At 39.5% G+C, this 16885-nt stretch overlaps 1 protein-coding gene across 2 annotated transcripts in view; it reads left to right on the forward strand.

The window, feature by feature from the left end:
- RASA2 (RAS p21 protein activator 2) overlaps positions 1-16885 on the forward strand; it is a 214396-nt gene that overhangs the window by 69400 nt on the left and 128111 nt on the right. For both annotated transcript variants that reach the window (XM_077488567.1, XM_077488568.1), the window contains exons 2-4: positions 5408-5525; positions 9980-10083; positions 14802-14896. In XM_077488567.1, the coding sequence (XP_077344693.1) occupies positions 5408-5525; positions 9980-10083; positions 14802-14896 (317 nt within the window). The remainder of the gene's footprint in view (positions 1-5407; positions 5526-9979; positions 10084-14801; positions 14897-16885) is intronic.

Raw genomic sequence — 16885 nt, forward strand, 5'->3', positions numbered from 1 at the left:
ACTGGGGCCGGAGGTTCACCTTCCAGCAGGACAACGACCCTAAACCTCCTGCCAGCGCCACAATGGAATGGTTTAGATCGGGGATCTCCAAACTATGGCCCTCCAGCTGTTGCGGAACTACACATCCCATGAGGCATTGTAAAACGCTGACATTCACAGATATGACTAGGCACAACGGGAATTGTAGTTCCTGAACAACTGGAGGGCCATAGTTTAAAGACCCCTGGTTTAGATCAAAGTATATTCATGTGTTAGAATGGCCCAGTTAGAGTCCAGACCTAAATCCCATTAAGCATCTGTGGTAAGACTTGAAAATTGCTGTTCAGACGCTCTCCATCCAATCTGACAATTTTGGAAAGAAGAATGGGCAAAAATGTACTCTAGATTTGCAAACCTGGTAGAGACATCCCCAAAAAGACTTGCAGCTGTAATTGCAGCGACAGGTGGTTCAAAAAGTATTGATTTAGAAAGGCTGAATACAAATGCACGCCACACTTTTCAGATAGTTCTATGTAAAAAATCTTGAAAACCATTTATCATTTTCTTTCCACTTCACAATTATGTGCCACTTTGTGTTGGTCTATCACATATAATCCCAATAAAAGACTTTTATGTTTTTGGTTGTAACATGACAAAATGTGGAAAATTTCAAGGGGTTATGAATACTTTTTCAAGGCACTGTATCAACCATCAGGGCAGCACTAGGAGCCGGGTCGCCCAGATGGAAGCAGATCGTATTCTGTTCAGGGCAGGGCGTCCCGTTCTGGCCCTGTAGGCGATACATATGCCAGGCATGGAGACTTTGCAGGCAGATTACCTTAATCGCCAGCAATTGATTTCAGGGGAGTGGTCCTTTCATCCTGAGGTGTTCAGTGCAATTTGTTGGCATTGGGACACACCAGATGTTTATCATTTATCATCCAGGTTCAATACGACGCTGGACAGGTTTGTCTCCAGGATGAGAAATCCACAGGCAATTGGTGTGGATGCCCTAGTAACACCATGGGACCAGTTCCAGGTCTGTTACGCAGGATCTGGGAGGAAAAAAAATGCTGGTAACTTTAGTAATGCCTGCTTGGCCCAGGAGGCATAGGGGTTGATTTACTAAAGGCAAATAGTCTGTGCACTGCAAGTTGCGCTAGATCTGAGGGGAAGCTCTGAAATGAGGGAAGGCTTTGCTGATTTCTATCACCCAATCGTGTGCAAGCTGAATTGCTGTGTGTTTGCTTTGTTTTTGTTTTTTCTTGCATGTTGTTCCCCTCAGAGCTAGAGCAACTGCACTTGCAATGCACAGACTATTTGCATTTAGTGAATTTAGTTGTTAGTAAATCAATCCCATAATACGCCAACATCGTGAACTTGGTGGGCGACGGCCCTGGATGTTTCTGGCACGGACAGTCCTCCTGTCTCAGCTTTGAGTATTGTGTTCTGCTTTACAATGGCTTGGTTTACCAACTTGTTTTTTTTTTTTAAACCCGGGTGCTGAAGGATCAAGGGGTCTCTGATGCACTCATACCTGTATTGTTGGAGGCCAAAAAGACTTACTCCAGAAACCTATATCGTAGTACCTTGAGTTTCTATGTGTATTTGTGTGAAGCAAGAAAATGTCATCCCTGTAAGTACACGAGTGGTTGCATTTTGGCTTTTCTCCAACCTGGAGTTGAAATTAATTTGACATTGAGTACCGTTATAGGCCAGACATCGGCCCTGGCAGTTTGTTTTCTAGTGACCAATTGCTTCTAAATTAATTGATATGCACTTTTGTTCAGGGGGTATGGTTCCCCCTTTTAAGTCTCCCATCTGCATGGGACTTGAGTTAGTTTTTTGCCAGTTCATGCAATTCCAATAGTCCTTTTGACTCAAGTGTAGTATTATTATTATTATTATTATTATTATTATTATTATTATTATTATTATTATTATACTCCTGTCCTTTTGCTAAAGGCGGTGTCTAGTTTTTTTATTTAAATCCGCATATTGGTTTACCATTCTAATTTCTTCTTCCTTTTCTTCTTCCTTTTCTTCTTCCTTTTCTTCTTCCTTTTCTTCTTCCTTTTCTTCTTTCTTCTTCTTCCTTTTTTCTTCTTTCTTCTTCTTCCTTTTTTCTTCTTTCTTCTTCTTCCTTTTTTCTTCTTTCTTCTTCTTCCCTTTTCTTCTTTCTTTTCTTTTTTTTCCCCCAGGATTCAGTCACTGGGAGACAAGAACCCGCAAACATTAGATGTGGTTTAGGCCGTTTAAGGTTTATTTTAAAATGCCTACAGCAGTCAGGCAGTTGGATTCATTATTCATCCTTCTTGAGGGTCCTAGGAAAGGTCAGGCAGGTTCTATGTTGACCATTTCATGATGGATCCGCCAGCTTATTGACCAAGCCTTTCACTTGAAGGATAAGGCTCTGCCTTTTCAAGTAAAGGCTCACTCTACTAGGATGTTGGGGGCTCTTGGACTATCTGTCATCAGACAACTGCAACCTGGTCTTCGGTTCACACTTTTACAAGGTTTTCCCAGGTGGACGTAAGGCCATCAAGGATGCTGCTTTTGGCTGCAGTGTTTTGGAGGCTGTGGCGTGGTTTCCTTCTGCCCGATGGTGTCTCCCTCCACTTATGTGCAATGGGACATCCTAGGTAGTCATGATTATAGTCTGTTCTGTGTCCCATGATGTACGAAAGAGAAAATTGGATTTTATATTTATTTTTATTTTTTTACTTACCAGTAAAATCCATCTCTAGGAGTACATCGTGGGACACAGAGGTTCCTCCCCTATTTTTTGGAGGCTTCATTGCTTGTTACAAAACGGAGACGCTTCCTGAGTAGGAGGGGTTATATAGGGGGGTCTTTGTTCCTGCCATTGTACATTCACCTACAGATGAGGCCTAATCCGGGTAGTTATGATTATTACCTACGTCTCGTCATGTCGTTTTGATGTACTTCAAGAAATTGATTTTACAGGTACATTTTTGAAAAACCCCAATTGCAAAAAATTGGGATGCTTTTTCTACAGAAAAAAAGAATGCAATGATTTTCAAATCTCATAAGCCCATATTTTATTCACAAAAGAGAACCTATCAAATGTTTCAACTGAGAGAATGTGTACAATTTTAAGAATAGCATAAGTTCATTTTGGAATTGGTGATGGCAACATCAAGACAAGGCAACAAAAAGCTGGCAAAGTGGCATTAACCAGGGAGAGCTAGAAAAAACATTTTGCAACTAATTAGAATATATGGCAACAGGACAGTCGCATGATTGGGTATAAAAAGAGCATGCTGGAGAGTCTGTGTCCCAGAAGTAAAGCTTGTCAGATTCACCAATCTGTGAAAAGCTGCTTCTAAGTTTTATTGAACAATTTCAGAATGTTTCTCAATGTAAAACTGCAATGACTTTAATAGTCTTATATCATTATCTACAGTACCTAGTATCAAGAGTCTGAGAATCTGGAAAAATCTCTGTGCAAGGGGCAAGGCTAAAACCACAATATTGGATAACTGTGATCTTTGGGCTTAGAAATGGCGCTGTGTTAAAAGCAGACCTGGACTTCACAGCAGGGGCTCAGGAATACTTCCAAAAATCACTTTCACAAATCACTTTGTGAACACAGTTTGTTGTGCTATCTAAAAATGCAAGTTAAAGCTCTATCCTGCAAAGAAGCACCATTTGAACATGGTACAGAAACGCTTTTTGGCAACCATGAGCACCGCATCCTCCAGAATAATTTCCTGCTTGCTATTAGAGGTCACTACTAAATCCTGGATCTGTGATGGTATCATCAGGGTGCATTGAAATGGGCAGTTTACACATCTTTAAAGGCTCTATAGAGATATATATCACCAGGTTTTAGAGCAGCATGCACTACCATTCATTTTTAATTTTTTCCAAGGAAAGCCTTGAATATTTCTTTATGACAATGCTAAACTGCATCTAAGATAACAGCATGGCTTCGTCGTAGAAGAGCCCAAGTGCTTAATTGGCCTGCCTGCTATCCAGACCTCTCACCAATTGAAAATTATTTGGCACATCTTGAAACGAAAAATGCGACAGACCCAGCACTGTTGAGCAGTTAGAATCCTAAATAGGGCAAGAGTGGGGTAACATTCCTTTCCCAAAACTCTAGCAATTTGTCTCCTCAGCTCCCAGAAGTTTACAGAAGGTGTTTAAAAGATAAGTTTATCTTACACTGCAGTAAACACCACCTTTCCCAACTGTCTTGAGACATGGTGATGCCATCCATTTCAAAAGTACCTTATTTTATTTTTTTACGACAAATGTGACATTTCCTAAGTTTTAAAAATTTAGATTTTGCTATTGTGAATAAAATATGGATTTATGTGTTTTGCAAATCATTGCATTTTTTATTTTTTTTAATGTATATTTTACACAGCGTTACAACTTTATTGGTGTTGTCATTTTCTGTAAAAATCCTTTTCTTGAATCCATTGAGAGACCCAGATCCTGTGCCTCTGTGTCATTGGCTCTGTGTACCACTTTCTTACAAAACTGAGGCATGGAAGGTGAAGGCAGAGCTACACAAAGGCTAGGTTACAACTTCTTCTTCCATCTTTATTTTATTTATTTAAAGCAAGCAGTGTGAGTTCCCACATTTGACTTGCTTATCCACCACTTGCAGTCCCTTAATAGCAGGGCATAAGTGTGAGTGGAGGAAGCAGAACAAGGAGCCAATCGGATTGTGTTCTGACAAGAAGCATGCTGATAGGTGGATAAAGCACAATAAAACGGGGATGAGCTAATACCTGTGCTACTTATTTTTTCACTGTCCAGTCAAGTGGACTGGATGCAGCATCGGTCTGCTTGTTGTCCATCAGCAGCTCTCTGCTCACTGGAGCCCTGGTCTATGGAGGGGCAGGAGCAGCCGGCTCTGACTCTCAGTGGCTTGCTGAGAGGCTGAGCCGGGTGTCCATCCAAGCATGTGGGCGGATACTGACTTCACTGTTGTGATCTTGCTCAAGCCTGGGCCAGCTCTGTGATGTCAGCTGACAGCAGGCTTCAGCCCGCTTTCTGCTGAAAATTGGTCACAGGAATGCAGAAAGAACTGCACTACTGTGATCCACAGGAGAAGTGCAGCCAAATGAGCTTTGGCTGTGTTTCTCATTTAAGCATGTACTGATGTACTGATGAAGGCAATATATCCAGAGTGTGTGATTCCTATTGCTAGTAAAAAAAAAAAAAAAAAAAAAAAAAATGCATGTGCACCTATCTTTGACACCAACAATCAACATGCATCTTTCTTTGTTATGGCAGCTGCAGAAAAATCTTTGCCTTTTTAGTCAAATAATTCTTATTCATCCCGATCGTTGTAAGTTGTATCGTTTTTTTTTTTTTTATTTTTTTTTTTGGTAAACAAAATGCATAGTTGCCATCAATTTGAAGTAGTAATTTTCACATCTCCTTACAGGTGAGGCAAAAAATCTGCTACCATACCCAGGACCCAACAAGATGAGAGACTGCTTTTCTACTGTGAATCTGGACCAGGAGGAAATCTTTAGGACCAATGTTGTTGAAAAGTCACTTAAGTAAGAAGTATTTTGTCTTCCTAGCCTTGTAGCTTTTGTTGCAGGGATGAACTAAATTATGTAAATTTATTTTTCAGTAATCCTTATCAAAATGCCTTTGTCAGTCGCTATCAGGAGTATCTTCCAAACCATTTTCAATTTGTGCTCTAAAGGGTGGGAGGTGTTATTACCCAACATGCAATCCAGCTTGCAGGGAAATTGTATTTGCCTCCCACCTAAGCTGCAGGTCCTCAGTGCTGGTTCCATACAGGTGATGTGGCCCATTATGCAGCGTATACACACACCGTTTCTTTTCATTCAACCAGTGGGTTGAAAAGAAAAACCTGACAGATCCCCACTTCCACACAATGTGGATGCAGAGCTCTCCCCTATTGTATTATGCCACAGAGACACGCTCCCACTCACCCACCCAACTACTGAACCTTTGAGTACAAACCATTTGTGTGCATTAACGTAAGGTGAGGATTCTTTTTTTTTTTTATGCCCATGGCATGCTGGAGATTCTGGCTTCTTAACGGCAAATTTCAGTAATGTGTTCTGCATACATTTTGCTTAACCTTAACAAACAGCCTATGTACACAGGAAACTGTGGGCTTTGAATAAAGAAAAAAAAATCACACTGGGGTTCCTTTTTAACAATGAGTCAAGCATGTCAGTCTAGCTTCCGTTTCATCTTTGTGAACTTGAGTGGCCTGCCATTGATGTCTAAACACCACTGTTTTCAAGGTATCTCACATCAGAACATTGTATCGACTTTTTTAGGAGATGTGGCTTCAGAATACTTTATCAGAAGTTGTCATTTGAATAAACAAAACTCCTCTTGCATAGGAAACCACAGCAGTTTGACTCTTGTTTTTGCATCATTTCCCCTGTTCACTTCTTCAGTAATGACTATTGCACAAGAGTCATTTCCGGGTAATGTTCTGCTGACGTGGCATCTCTGGTTGACATGATTCTTTCAGTGATGCTTTGCATCTTTGTTTCATTCATCTATCTTCGCTTCCTGGAATTAAACGGCTACAAAACGTACCTACAGAGCCAAAATGAAATTCTTTCAGTCCATACTGATATATAATGAGCCAGTTCATATGCACCCCTTGACATCTGCAGGCATCTCACAATTGACATTTCCACGAATAAGGATAAAGTTGGCCATATTTGATTTTCCCCAGCCAATAACTGTAGATTAAAGGGGAAAAAACAAATATTGGTTGAATATTAGCACAGGCTGTTTAAAGAAGTTTACTTCTGAGCCTTGAAAATGTAAATACTGGTCCATATATTTAAAAATCACCTAGTTTTTATAGCTTTTTCTCTTCTGCTTCCCACTTCTTCTTCTTTTTTTTTTTTTTTTTTTTCTTAAAACATTTATTCTCTTTCATGGTACAGACATGGATGCAGGCAGGATAGAGTAGTCCCAAATACTGGACAAACCCAGGATAATAACACCGATATCCAATGATAGAATAAACCATTGTAGGAGAAAATACCTTTTTACATCTTCCATTACTGCCTGTCAGCACCTCCCCTGCCAGAAGCCCAATTTGTGGCCTATTGAGCTGAGACATCGCTCCGTTTCCTGTTCAGTGTCTGCTCCTGTCATACGAAAACATAACAATGATTTTTAGACAAATGTCTTTGTTTTGTGTGTCCTGCACTTTGTGAATGATATAAAGCTCTGTGCTGCTGACTGTCTTCTTCTATCTTTCTTTGCCATGCAGTGAGTAGAACATTTGTATGTTTTTACATGGAGCGAAATGTTAAAATGTTTTTCTAGTGACAAATGAACTGGCTGACCCATTTGCAGTTATGAAGTTGCAGTCAATGTGAAGCAGATAAATAATGAAGTCCATTTTAATACAATCTTCAATTTGTTTTGTGCTCTCCGTGTGTGTGTGTGTGTGTGTGTGTGTGTGTGTGTGTGTTTAAAAAAAGAAAAAAAAAAAGAAAATATAAATATATATATATATATATATATATATATATATATATATATATATATATATATATATATATATATATATATATATATATATATATATATATATAATTATATTATACACACACTAGGTGAAATGAACACTAAAAGATTAAGTGCAAAATAAAATCTGAATGAAAAACGAAGGCCTTACATTTTGGTGAAGCTGCATTTTATTTTATTTTTCTTTTGTGAATATGTGCACATTCTCAAAGGCAAGTTCTTCTTTATCCTTGTTTAAACGACTGCACCATAATGGAGACTAACACCTATCAACTAGAGTTCTGAACTGACATTCTAGCATGGTCCTCAAAACTGAAAGCAAGAACCTCCCTTTTTTTTTTTTCAGCTTCCATTCATTTCACCAATGTTCTTTGCCTGTTCAATATTGCACGTTACACCCTAAATATGGGTGTAACCTGTTGCTAAAATTACAACAGTGGCTTCTTGCAACCTTAATACTACCTCAATGTTATTAATAGTTTAAAATCTAATAAATGTTATGCATGTAGATATTGAGCCAACAGCAAAACTTCCACACAGGCTCCTTATATCATTCTTTATAAAATTTGAACAAAACATCCAAAGAAAGTCCTAGTGTATGAAACTGAACTGTCATGGGCATCAGGCAGTCTCAAAGTGTTTTGTGATTCACTTGAGGAGAATATAAAGCCAACCATAGATTAACAAAGTCCGTCCCTGCTGAACCGGCTGAGATTCGAATTAGTCTGTGGCTGGTTTGAAGCAGTAAATATTATTTTGGAAACATTCATGCTGTATGTGTTTACAACCAATCTCTATTGCCCAGATGGGGGATACAGGAGAAAATCTGTAAGGTGCGTGCCCCCACATTGTAAATCTGAATACGGTTTTTATACTATTAGAGGACTGTCATGCATAAGAACACTTACTGTCTTGAGAACATGAACCCTCCTGTAAACAAGAGGACCGAGAAATCCAAAAACTGTTAGTATGAGATAGACAGCTGTTGTATAATCAATGAGATTCAGCCAGATATATCTGCGATCCAGGCAGATACTAGGATACCCCTATTTGATCCACAGAGCGTTGTGGAGTGTTATTATTAAAACCAAGTCATGTCGGGTTAAGTAGATGCAAAAAGCTTCCAACCCAGATTATCCAGTTTAATGCCAATGCCTCCATTTTCCCCTTTAGTTCAGATGAAATATGCTCCACATGGGAATTGCATCATAATCTGTTATTGTGTCATTCAAAGTGCTTCAGTCTCAGTAATAAGGTCTCTAGATAATGCATCCAGTTTCCCCCTAATCATTAGGCACCACAGGGACTCTAACTCTGTATCTTAAGGGACTAGGTATAGGTTTTTTCCATTTTTTTTTTTTTTTTTTATATCCTTAAAGCTTGGGTTTAGTGGAGAAAGAAAAAGCATGAGACATTGCTTACTATAAATCTGTGTCCTCTTTGCTGCTGGCTGTATTAGTTGACCTTTCCCCCCCTCCGCTATCCCTCCCTGCTCCTGCCGCTACAATCTTCTGGTGTAGTTGGGCTTTAAAAAAAGGGGGGAGGGGACTTGTCATATGCCCTCCAATTCCACCCACCTCCTACATTCAGAGAAGGTGTACAAAAGCTTCTTTGAATGAAATGTGATCAATGAATGGAGGACAGGAGGAATAATAAAAGGATAGTCTTCTCCATTCATACAAACTATAGTACAGCTTCTCTAAAAGGAAAGAAGTGTGGGTATAGTTGGCACTCCTGATGTGTGCATATAACAGGTTCCTTGGTTCTATTGACCTCAGCCACACAGTAAGATTACGGAGGTGGGTGTAGGGGAACGTTGGAGGATTAAGATGGCAGGGAATCCAGGAGCTAGCAGCGTATTGGACACATGGGATTTGATGGTAAGTAATGTCCCTCGTGCTGATTTTGTTTTTTGTTTTATAACTAAACTTGGGATTCTACGATCTTACATTATAAGCCCCCTCATTAAAAGTAAAGGAAGTCAATGTGTTTGATATAATAATGAGCTAGTGAAAGGAATAAATATACCAGAAGCCTGTATTTAGAAGTAGGCTGCTTTTGGTCTAAAAAATGCTACTTCCTTGGTTATGTTGATCTTGTGGCTTCATTCATTTAAGGCACAAATATGCAGGTTGGAATTTGTGACATTGCTCCTGTTTCACTGGCCACATGCTTGCTCTGGGCCTGTGACTAAAAATACTAACTGCAGAAGAAGCCAGGCAAATGGCATGTTTCAAAGGAGATCAATAATTACAGAACCCAATAGTTCTCTCAGTGCAAGTTTTTTTAAAAACACTTTTGTCTTTTCTTCTAGAGATAATTGCTTACAACTTAAATACTGGTTAAAACTATGGTAACTGTTACATGTTTATTTGGTATTATATGCACATTTCTTTTTTTATACATTGTGTATTTGTTTTTATTTATTTTTATTAATTTTTTCTTTTAATTTCTCTTTTCTCTCTCTCTGCAGCCCATTTTATGGTGAAGATTTCTACTTTGAAATTCCAAGAGCATTCCAAAATTTATCCTTTTATATCTATGATAAAAATCTTTTGCAGCGAGATCTAAGAATAGGTGAGCAGTCACTGGCAAATGTCTTTTTCAAATGTATTTGCTGCTCGGAGAGCACAGTTAGACCCCTTTCACACTGAGGAGCTTTACAGGCACTACAGCGCTAAAAATAGCACCTGTAAAGAGCCGCTCCTGTCTCCAGTGTGAAAGCCCGAGGGCTTTCACACTGAAGCCGTGCGCTGGCAGGACGCTAAAAAAAGTCCTGCCAGCAGAATCTTTGGATCGGTGAAGGAGCGGTGTATACACCGCTCCTACCTATTCAAATCAGTGGGGCAGCGCGGCTATACCGCCGGCATAGTGCTGCTGCAGTAGGGCTTTGCGGCGGTTTTAACCTTTTCTTGGCTTCTAGCGGGGGTAAAAGTGCCCCGCTAGTGGCCAAATAGCGCTGTGTAATTGACGGTAAATCAATGCTAAAAATAGTGGTGTTTTACCACCGACGCACCCACCGTCCCAGTGTGAAAGGGGCCTTAAGGATATGTATGCTCCAAACTGGTGGCAAGTTTGTGCTAATTACTTGGGCTCTGTTCACATCTCTGCATACCAAATTGTGGGCGGAATTGCCACAATTCGCAATAGCCCGATTTTGCAAATCGCGAGACGCCCATGCCTTGCCTGTCAATTTCAATAGCACCCCAAATGCAGCATCATTTTCCTACGATTCATCATGTGACAATCCTGGTAAAATAGCATGGCTCCTGTCACCCAAAAGAAGTACATGAGCGTCTTTTGGGCGACGAGCATCCTGCGATTCTATTTGCATAATTGTCACCCCCCCTAATGCCAAGATGTGGACAGAGCCTTAGGGGAACAGACCTCAGCCAGCACTGCAAGTGGGATTCCTCTGTATGTGTTCGGCATGGCTGTTCCAATGTGCATTGTGGAAACCATTAGAAACCGTTCTTGTTCTCCTCTTTTACCTGCTTTGTGTTTTGTTGACGGTACTCTACACACATTGTTTAGAGTCTTTGATTTGTGTCGCCTTTAGACACTTGAAAACAGGCTTCATATGCACATATCTGCTATGGGCACAAAAAGAACAGTAGGCATGCTTGCTTAAAATTGGTGGTAGGTGGGCATCATGGTGTTTGCATTAGCTGTGAAACTGAATTCCAGTTAGCAATCCTGTTGTGATTGTGAAAGTCCTAACACCTGTCCTGAAGTGTTCCATACACTTGGCATTTTTTTTTAAATTATATAATGTCTTGGGGACCAGTCCCTGGTAACCTGGTGCAGTGCATTTGGAGATGGGATTTCAGCTATGCAAATTAATTTGAATTTAATTATAAGCATTCTCACCTTTCCTGTTTATTCTGTCCATAAAATGTATAACTCTTAACCTGTCTCACCTCTCACAATTGAAAATGGAGGTAACTTCAGATAGGGTTGTTTTTTATTTGTTTTTTATTCAGTTACCTCTCATATAGATCACTGTGCTTCACTAGACTGTGGCTTCAGCTGCTTTTCACTCCATGAGGAAAGAGCTGTCTTTTTTTGATGTAGGCATCTACTCCCTGGACAGATGCTGGCTCACAAATGACACAATGGAAATCTTGTACCTGTGTAGTTTATGGCTGTTCTTGGTGTTTACAAATGTCTGACACCTCTTGCCCTTTATAATAGTGTTGCCTGAGTGAGCAGTGAGAGGAGAGTGAGGAAATGTTTCTGATTAATAACATTACCTAAACCTAGGCAAAACTCATCTCGGCTGAGCCCAAGGTCTACTTTAATGATAAAAAGGTCCTACTTTATTTTGGCAATTGTGACCTATTGGGTATACATTCCTGCAGACTTGTAAAGTTACTGAAAGTTCCACTGTAATCTACTGAAAGTTAACCCCTAACCTAATCTCAAAAAATGAACTTAATCTTTATACTCACCCCATCTTTTGCCTAACCTTAACCATAAACTTATTCCATCCTGTTCCTATCCCTTAGTGTTACTGATCCCACAACAGTAAAATCAGTCTATATATTCTGTAAAGTATGCTTGTTTATACTCTCTGTGGAACCTAAGGGGTTAATCAAATATCATTATCCAGACAGAGGGTGAGGGGTCCTGCAACCCCATAGGACAATCAGAGGAGAATGAAACTCCTCACACAAGCTTTAACCAGACACTGATAGAAGTCACAAGACCTATAATATATAATATTTAAAGAGGAGCTGCACCTAAAAAAAAAAAAAAAATATTAAAAGCCAGCAGCTACTAATATTGCAGCTGCTGACTTTTAATAAAATCACACTTACCTGTCCCAGGTTCCAGCGATGTCGGCGGCAGATGACGAGCGATCGCTCATCTCGCTGCTGCCACCGCCGCCATCCTCTGTCAGGGAATCGGGAAGTGAATCATGACGGCTTCACTGCCCGGTTCCCTACTGCGCATGCGCGAGTCGCGCTGCGCGTCTCTTATGGTCCCCCGCTGTGTCTCTGGGAACTGTGTGTTTCCCAGAACACAACGGGGGGGGGGGGGGAGCGTCTGCGGGGGTCTGCGGCGGTCTGGCTGGAAGTGGGTGCAGTTACCTGGATTATCCAGGTAACTGCACCCCCCTCCCCCTGAAAGGTGCCGATTGTGGCACCGGAGGGGGGGAGGGATAAGATTAGCGGAACTTCCCCTTTAGGGTGAAGAACCGCTTTAAAGTTGTGTGTGTGTGTGTGGATATATATATGTGTGTGTGTGTGTGTGTGTATGTATGTATGTATGTATGTATGTATGTATATATATGTATATATATATATATGTGTGTATGTATGTGTGTATATGTATATATATATATATATATATATATATATATATATATATATATATATATAAATATTATTTTGCAGTTTAGTAACACTTAACTGTAAGCTTACATGGCTTACAGTGTCTTTTTGAAAGTAATCAAGCCCATTGTTAACAATCCTATGCCAGGAAAATACCTGTGCCCAAACGGCAGCACGTAAAACTCATGATTCCAACTTTCTGGAATGCTTTACAAGTCTTAAAACGGAAACTTTATGCATGTTTGTGAAACCTGTCTCGATTGCAAAACAAAAAAAAAAAACATGGATACAGACTGCACTGTAGTCATTATGCCTGCTTTTCGCATGTCTGTGTTAATGAGGAAGAAGAAGGGATTTGCGGGTTTAAGCTTTATCCTCTGTGACAGACCTGTGCGGTGGCTTTGTGGTGCAGACTTTCAAGTCCTTTTCCCGTCAGCTGACTAGGCAGCAGCTGCAAGGAAATAAAATATTCTGTCCCTCTGACAGATTGAATTTCATATTGATTTTCACACCATGTAGGGCAATTTTGGGTAGAAGCTCTAACAGTAATTCCAAATTGTGTGATCTCACCACAACTTTTGTGAACAAAAACTTTTTTCATTATGTTATTGCACTGGGATACATGTCTGATCATTACCTTATCAAAACCTCCTGAATATGTATCTCATAAATGAGCTTGTCCAAGTGCATAACAGACACACCAGCCAGATCTTCAGGGAATAATATTGATTGTTCAGGAAAACCCATTTGAGCCAGTGGACTTCATCATTGACATTGATTAGCTGGGTATGTCTGTCATGCCCTGTACACATGGTCTGACTTTCTGATGGAAAATGTGCGATCGGATCTTGTTGTCGGAAAATCCGATAGTGTGTGGGCTCCATCAAACTTTTTCCGTCTGAATTTGTGACACACAAAGTGTGAGAGCAGGATCTAAAATTTTCTGACAAAATCCGATCGTTTCAATTCCGATAGTGTGTAGACAATTCCGAGGGACAAAGTGCCACGCATGCTCAGAATAAATTGCGAAACAAAAGCTATTTGCTACTGCCCTCTTTATAGTCCTGTCGTACGCGTTCTATCTTACCGCGTTCTGAACGATCGGATTTTTCGACAAATTTGTGTGACCGTGTGTATGCAAGACAAGTTTGGGACAAAATCCGTTGGAAAAAAATCAGACGAATTTTGTAGTCTGAATGTCCGACTGTGTGTATGGGGTCTTAATCTTCAGATGCCCATAGACATCACTATTGTCTTTTAAACTTAACAAAATTGCTAGAAGTAAGCATTGACTTGCTAGCACCTTGTAAACTAGTATGCAGTAAGTGGCCAAATTATGTGAACACCCCTTCAAATTACTGAATGTATGCTTTCAGTGTAGGGTACTGTTAATGCCACAAATTATAAAGGCACTTCTGAAGTATGGGTATGGTATGTTAGACTAATTTCACACTGGGGCTGGGGTGCGTTACCAGTACTTTGCAGCACTTTACTGTTATTTTAGCAGCACTTTTTGGCCGCTAGCGGGGCAGAGCTGCCCATTAATTTCAATGGGCAGGGAGTTTTGAGAGTGTTAACATTATTTTTTATTTTTTGCAAAGTACCATTCCTTGCAGCTTCACTGTTTAACACTGCAAGGAGTGGAGCTCAGATCTATGCTGTTAACATCACTACCCAGTGTCAAAAATGTTCATTTGGCTTATTGGGCACAAATACAGACAAACACTCTAAAATCTTAACATAGGGATAGGTGCAACATTATCAATCCCATATTTGTGCAATGGGATATCGGCCAGCTCATGTAGATACGATGGTATCAAATCGTAATTTCTAAACAAATTTTTTTGAAAATGTTGTTTTAAAATGGTGTCTCAGCCTAGTATGACAGCTCGGTAAAATGGTTTGTCATGTTTTCTCTAGTTTGTGCCATGCTAAGTTACAGATTTTTTTTCTCCACAGGAAAGGTTGCCATTAAAAAAGATGACTTGTTCAGATACAACGGTAAAGAGCCTTGGTTTCCACTTCAACCAATTGATTCCAACTCCGAAGTCCAGGTAATCTTCCTCTACTATGGGAGAGTATGGTTAGATGTAGTGTGTGCCCTGACCTGTTATCCATAAAGTTCCCTTCTTGCAATTTTTTTAATACAGACACCATCAAGGAACAATGTACTAAGTTTGTGCTAGAGGCAACCATTGTTTAAAATTGTATGTATGTATGTATGTGTATATATATGTGTATATATGTGTATATATATGTATATATATGTATATATATGTATATATGTGTGTGTGTATGTATATATATATATATATATATATATATATATATATATATATATATAAATTTTTTTTTTTCAACCACCAAGAATTATTACAGTTGTTCTTCCGCATAAATTCTTTAACTACTTTTTTTTTCAACCTGTAGATAAACAGTTGTCCTATAGTAATGTTTTTGACTTGGCAGCAGCCAGTTGTTTCTGAGTAAACACAGAGCCTAACTGGGTAGAATTAAATCTGCAAGGGGCCGTGTCTGCGGCACCTGATTCTCTGCTGCATTTTGGTCATTTTAAATTGAAACTTACACATTTCCTTAACTTTTTTTAATGCAACCTACAATTTTGTAAAACTTGACACTGGAATATGATTTGAAGTAACTGTAGTTAGTGTTAAGTTAGGTTTACTAAAGCTGTAAATTTAGAAATATTATTTCAAAGTTAGAAAATAAGGCTTTTGTGTTGCATCTTTTCAAGTCAAAAGTAGTCAAGCAAAGATTCAAGTAATCTGCAATTCCAGTGGAAAGAGTTAGAGCAATTACTTTAGGTAAAGATTGCTGTAACAACTCTTGTACAAGAGCACAATTAACCTGGTGAATGTATTCATCTCGAGACCTGCCAGACCCTCTAAGTAAGATTTAGTCATAAGGTTAGTGTGTTCAGTAAGACAGTTGCCTTTTGATACCGTTCTTGTATCCAAAAACCCAAATTAAGTTTACATAAACCAGCAGTAAGCTGAGTTTTGGAAGAGGGGAATCTGAAAAAGAGATAAAGGGGATCAGAAGGGGGAAACTTTAAGCAAACAAGAAGAAATAGGGAAAAGAGGGACAACTGCTGGAAGGTAACCTAAGTGGAGGCCTCAAACTGGGTCCATGGATTCCAAACTCATTCATAAAGAGAAGCGTATTATTTAGTTGAGCTGTAAGAGCTTCCATATGATGCGTGCTGGAATGCGAAATGCATAGAAGCTAGGTCTGACACACACTGTACGTCACTTTCACTGGGGATTTGCCTAATGCATAGCATACACCGCTGGTCAGATTGTCTGAACGGACTTCCACCGCACTAGGTGTTTCCAATGTATTGCACTCCCCTGCTGGAAATATTGTAAGTGCCTTTTTTTAACAATAAAGAAACGATACTACACTATATCTGCCTTCCCTGGCTCTTTTTGGTGGAGCTTGATTTTCAGATGTGGGAGATTGGAGTGGAGGATAGATGACAACAAAGATTTGATCTGGCTGTTATCGGGGCTCATTCAACCAAGTTCACCATACATGTGAACGATCGATTGGAAAAAGATCGTTGCATGGTTTCCAGGATTCGAGGAGGTACTTCATGTCCTTTGGTCACTTGCTGGCTAGTGCCATCTGGTGAGCGCAAGTTTTTGTCACTTTGGGTGAAAAGTCACGAATATTATTTGGAATTATTTTATTTCTCACATGGTGTTGGAGTAGAATCATCTAGAAAGAATTTTGTAGCTGTTTTTAACTTTTCATGATATATTTGTTTGAGCAATCATAAATATAATATTTTATCTGAGACATTTGTGCACATGTATAAAGTGAAGCCATTCACTAATACACGTTTATACACAGTTTTGAATGTATACATACTATTTGTATAAATCACTTTTTTGAATTCTGATGATTGCATTGGGAGCTCCCTTTACCACAGCATTCATCCATGAGATTGATGTCTTCTATAGGTGCATGGAGTTCAAGACTAGATAGTCTTTGTACCTGTCTCCAATGAAAGGCTGTCAAGC

The sequence above is a fragment of the Lithobates pipiens genome, unplaced genomic scaffold, assembly GCF_037356315.1.
Source record: "Lithobates pipiens isolate NorthernLeopardFrog02 unplaced genomic scaffold, aLitPip1_a1.2 Scaffold_18, whole genome shotgun sequence".
Lineage (NCBI taxonomy): Eukaryota > Metazoa > Chordata > Amphibia > Anura > Ranidae > Lithobates > Lithobates pipiens.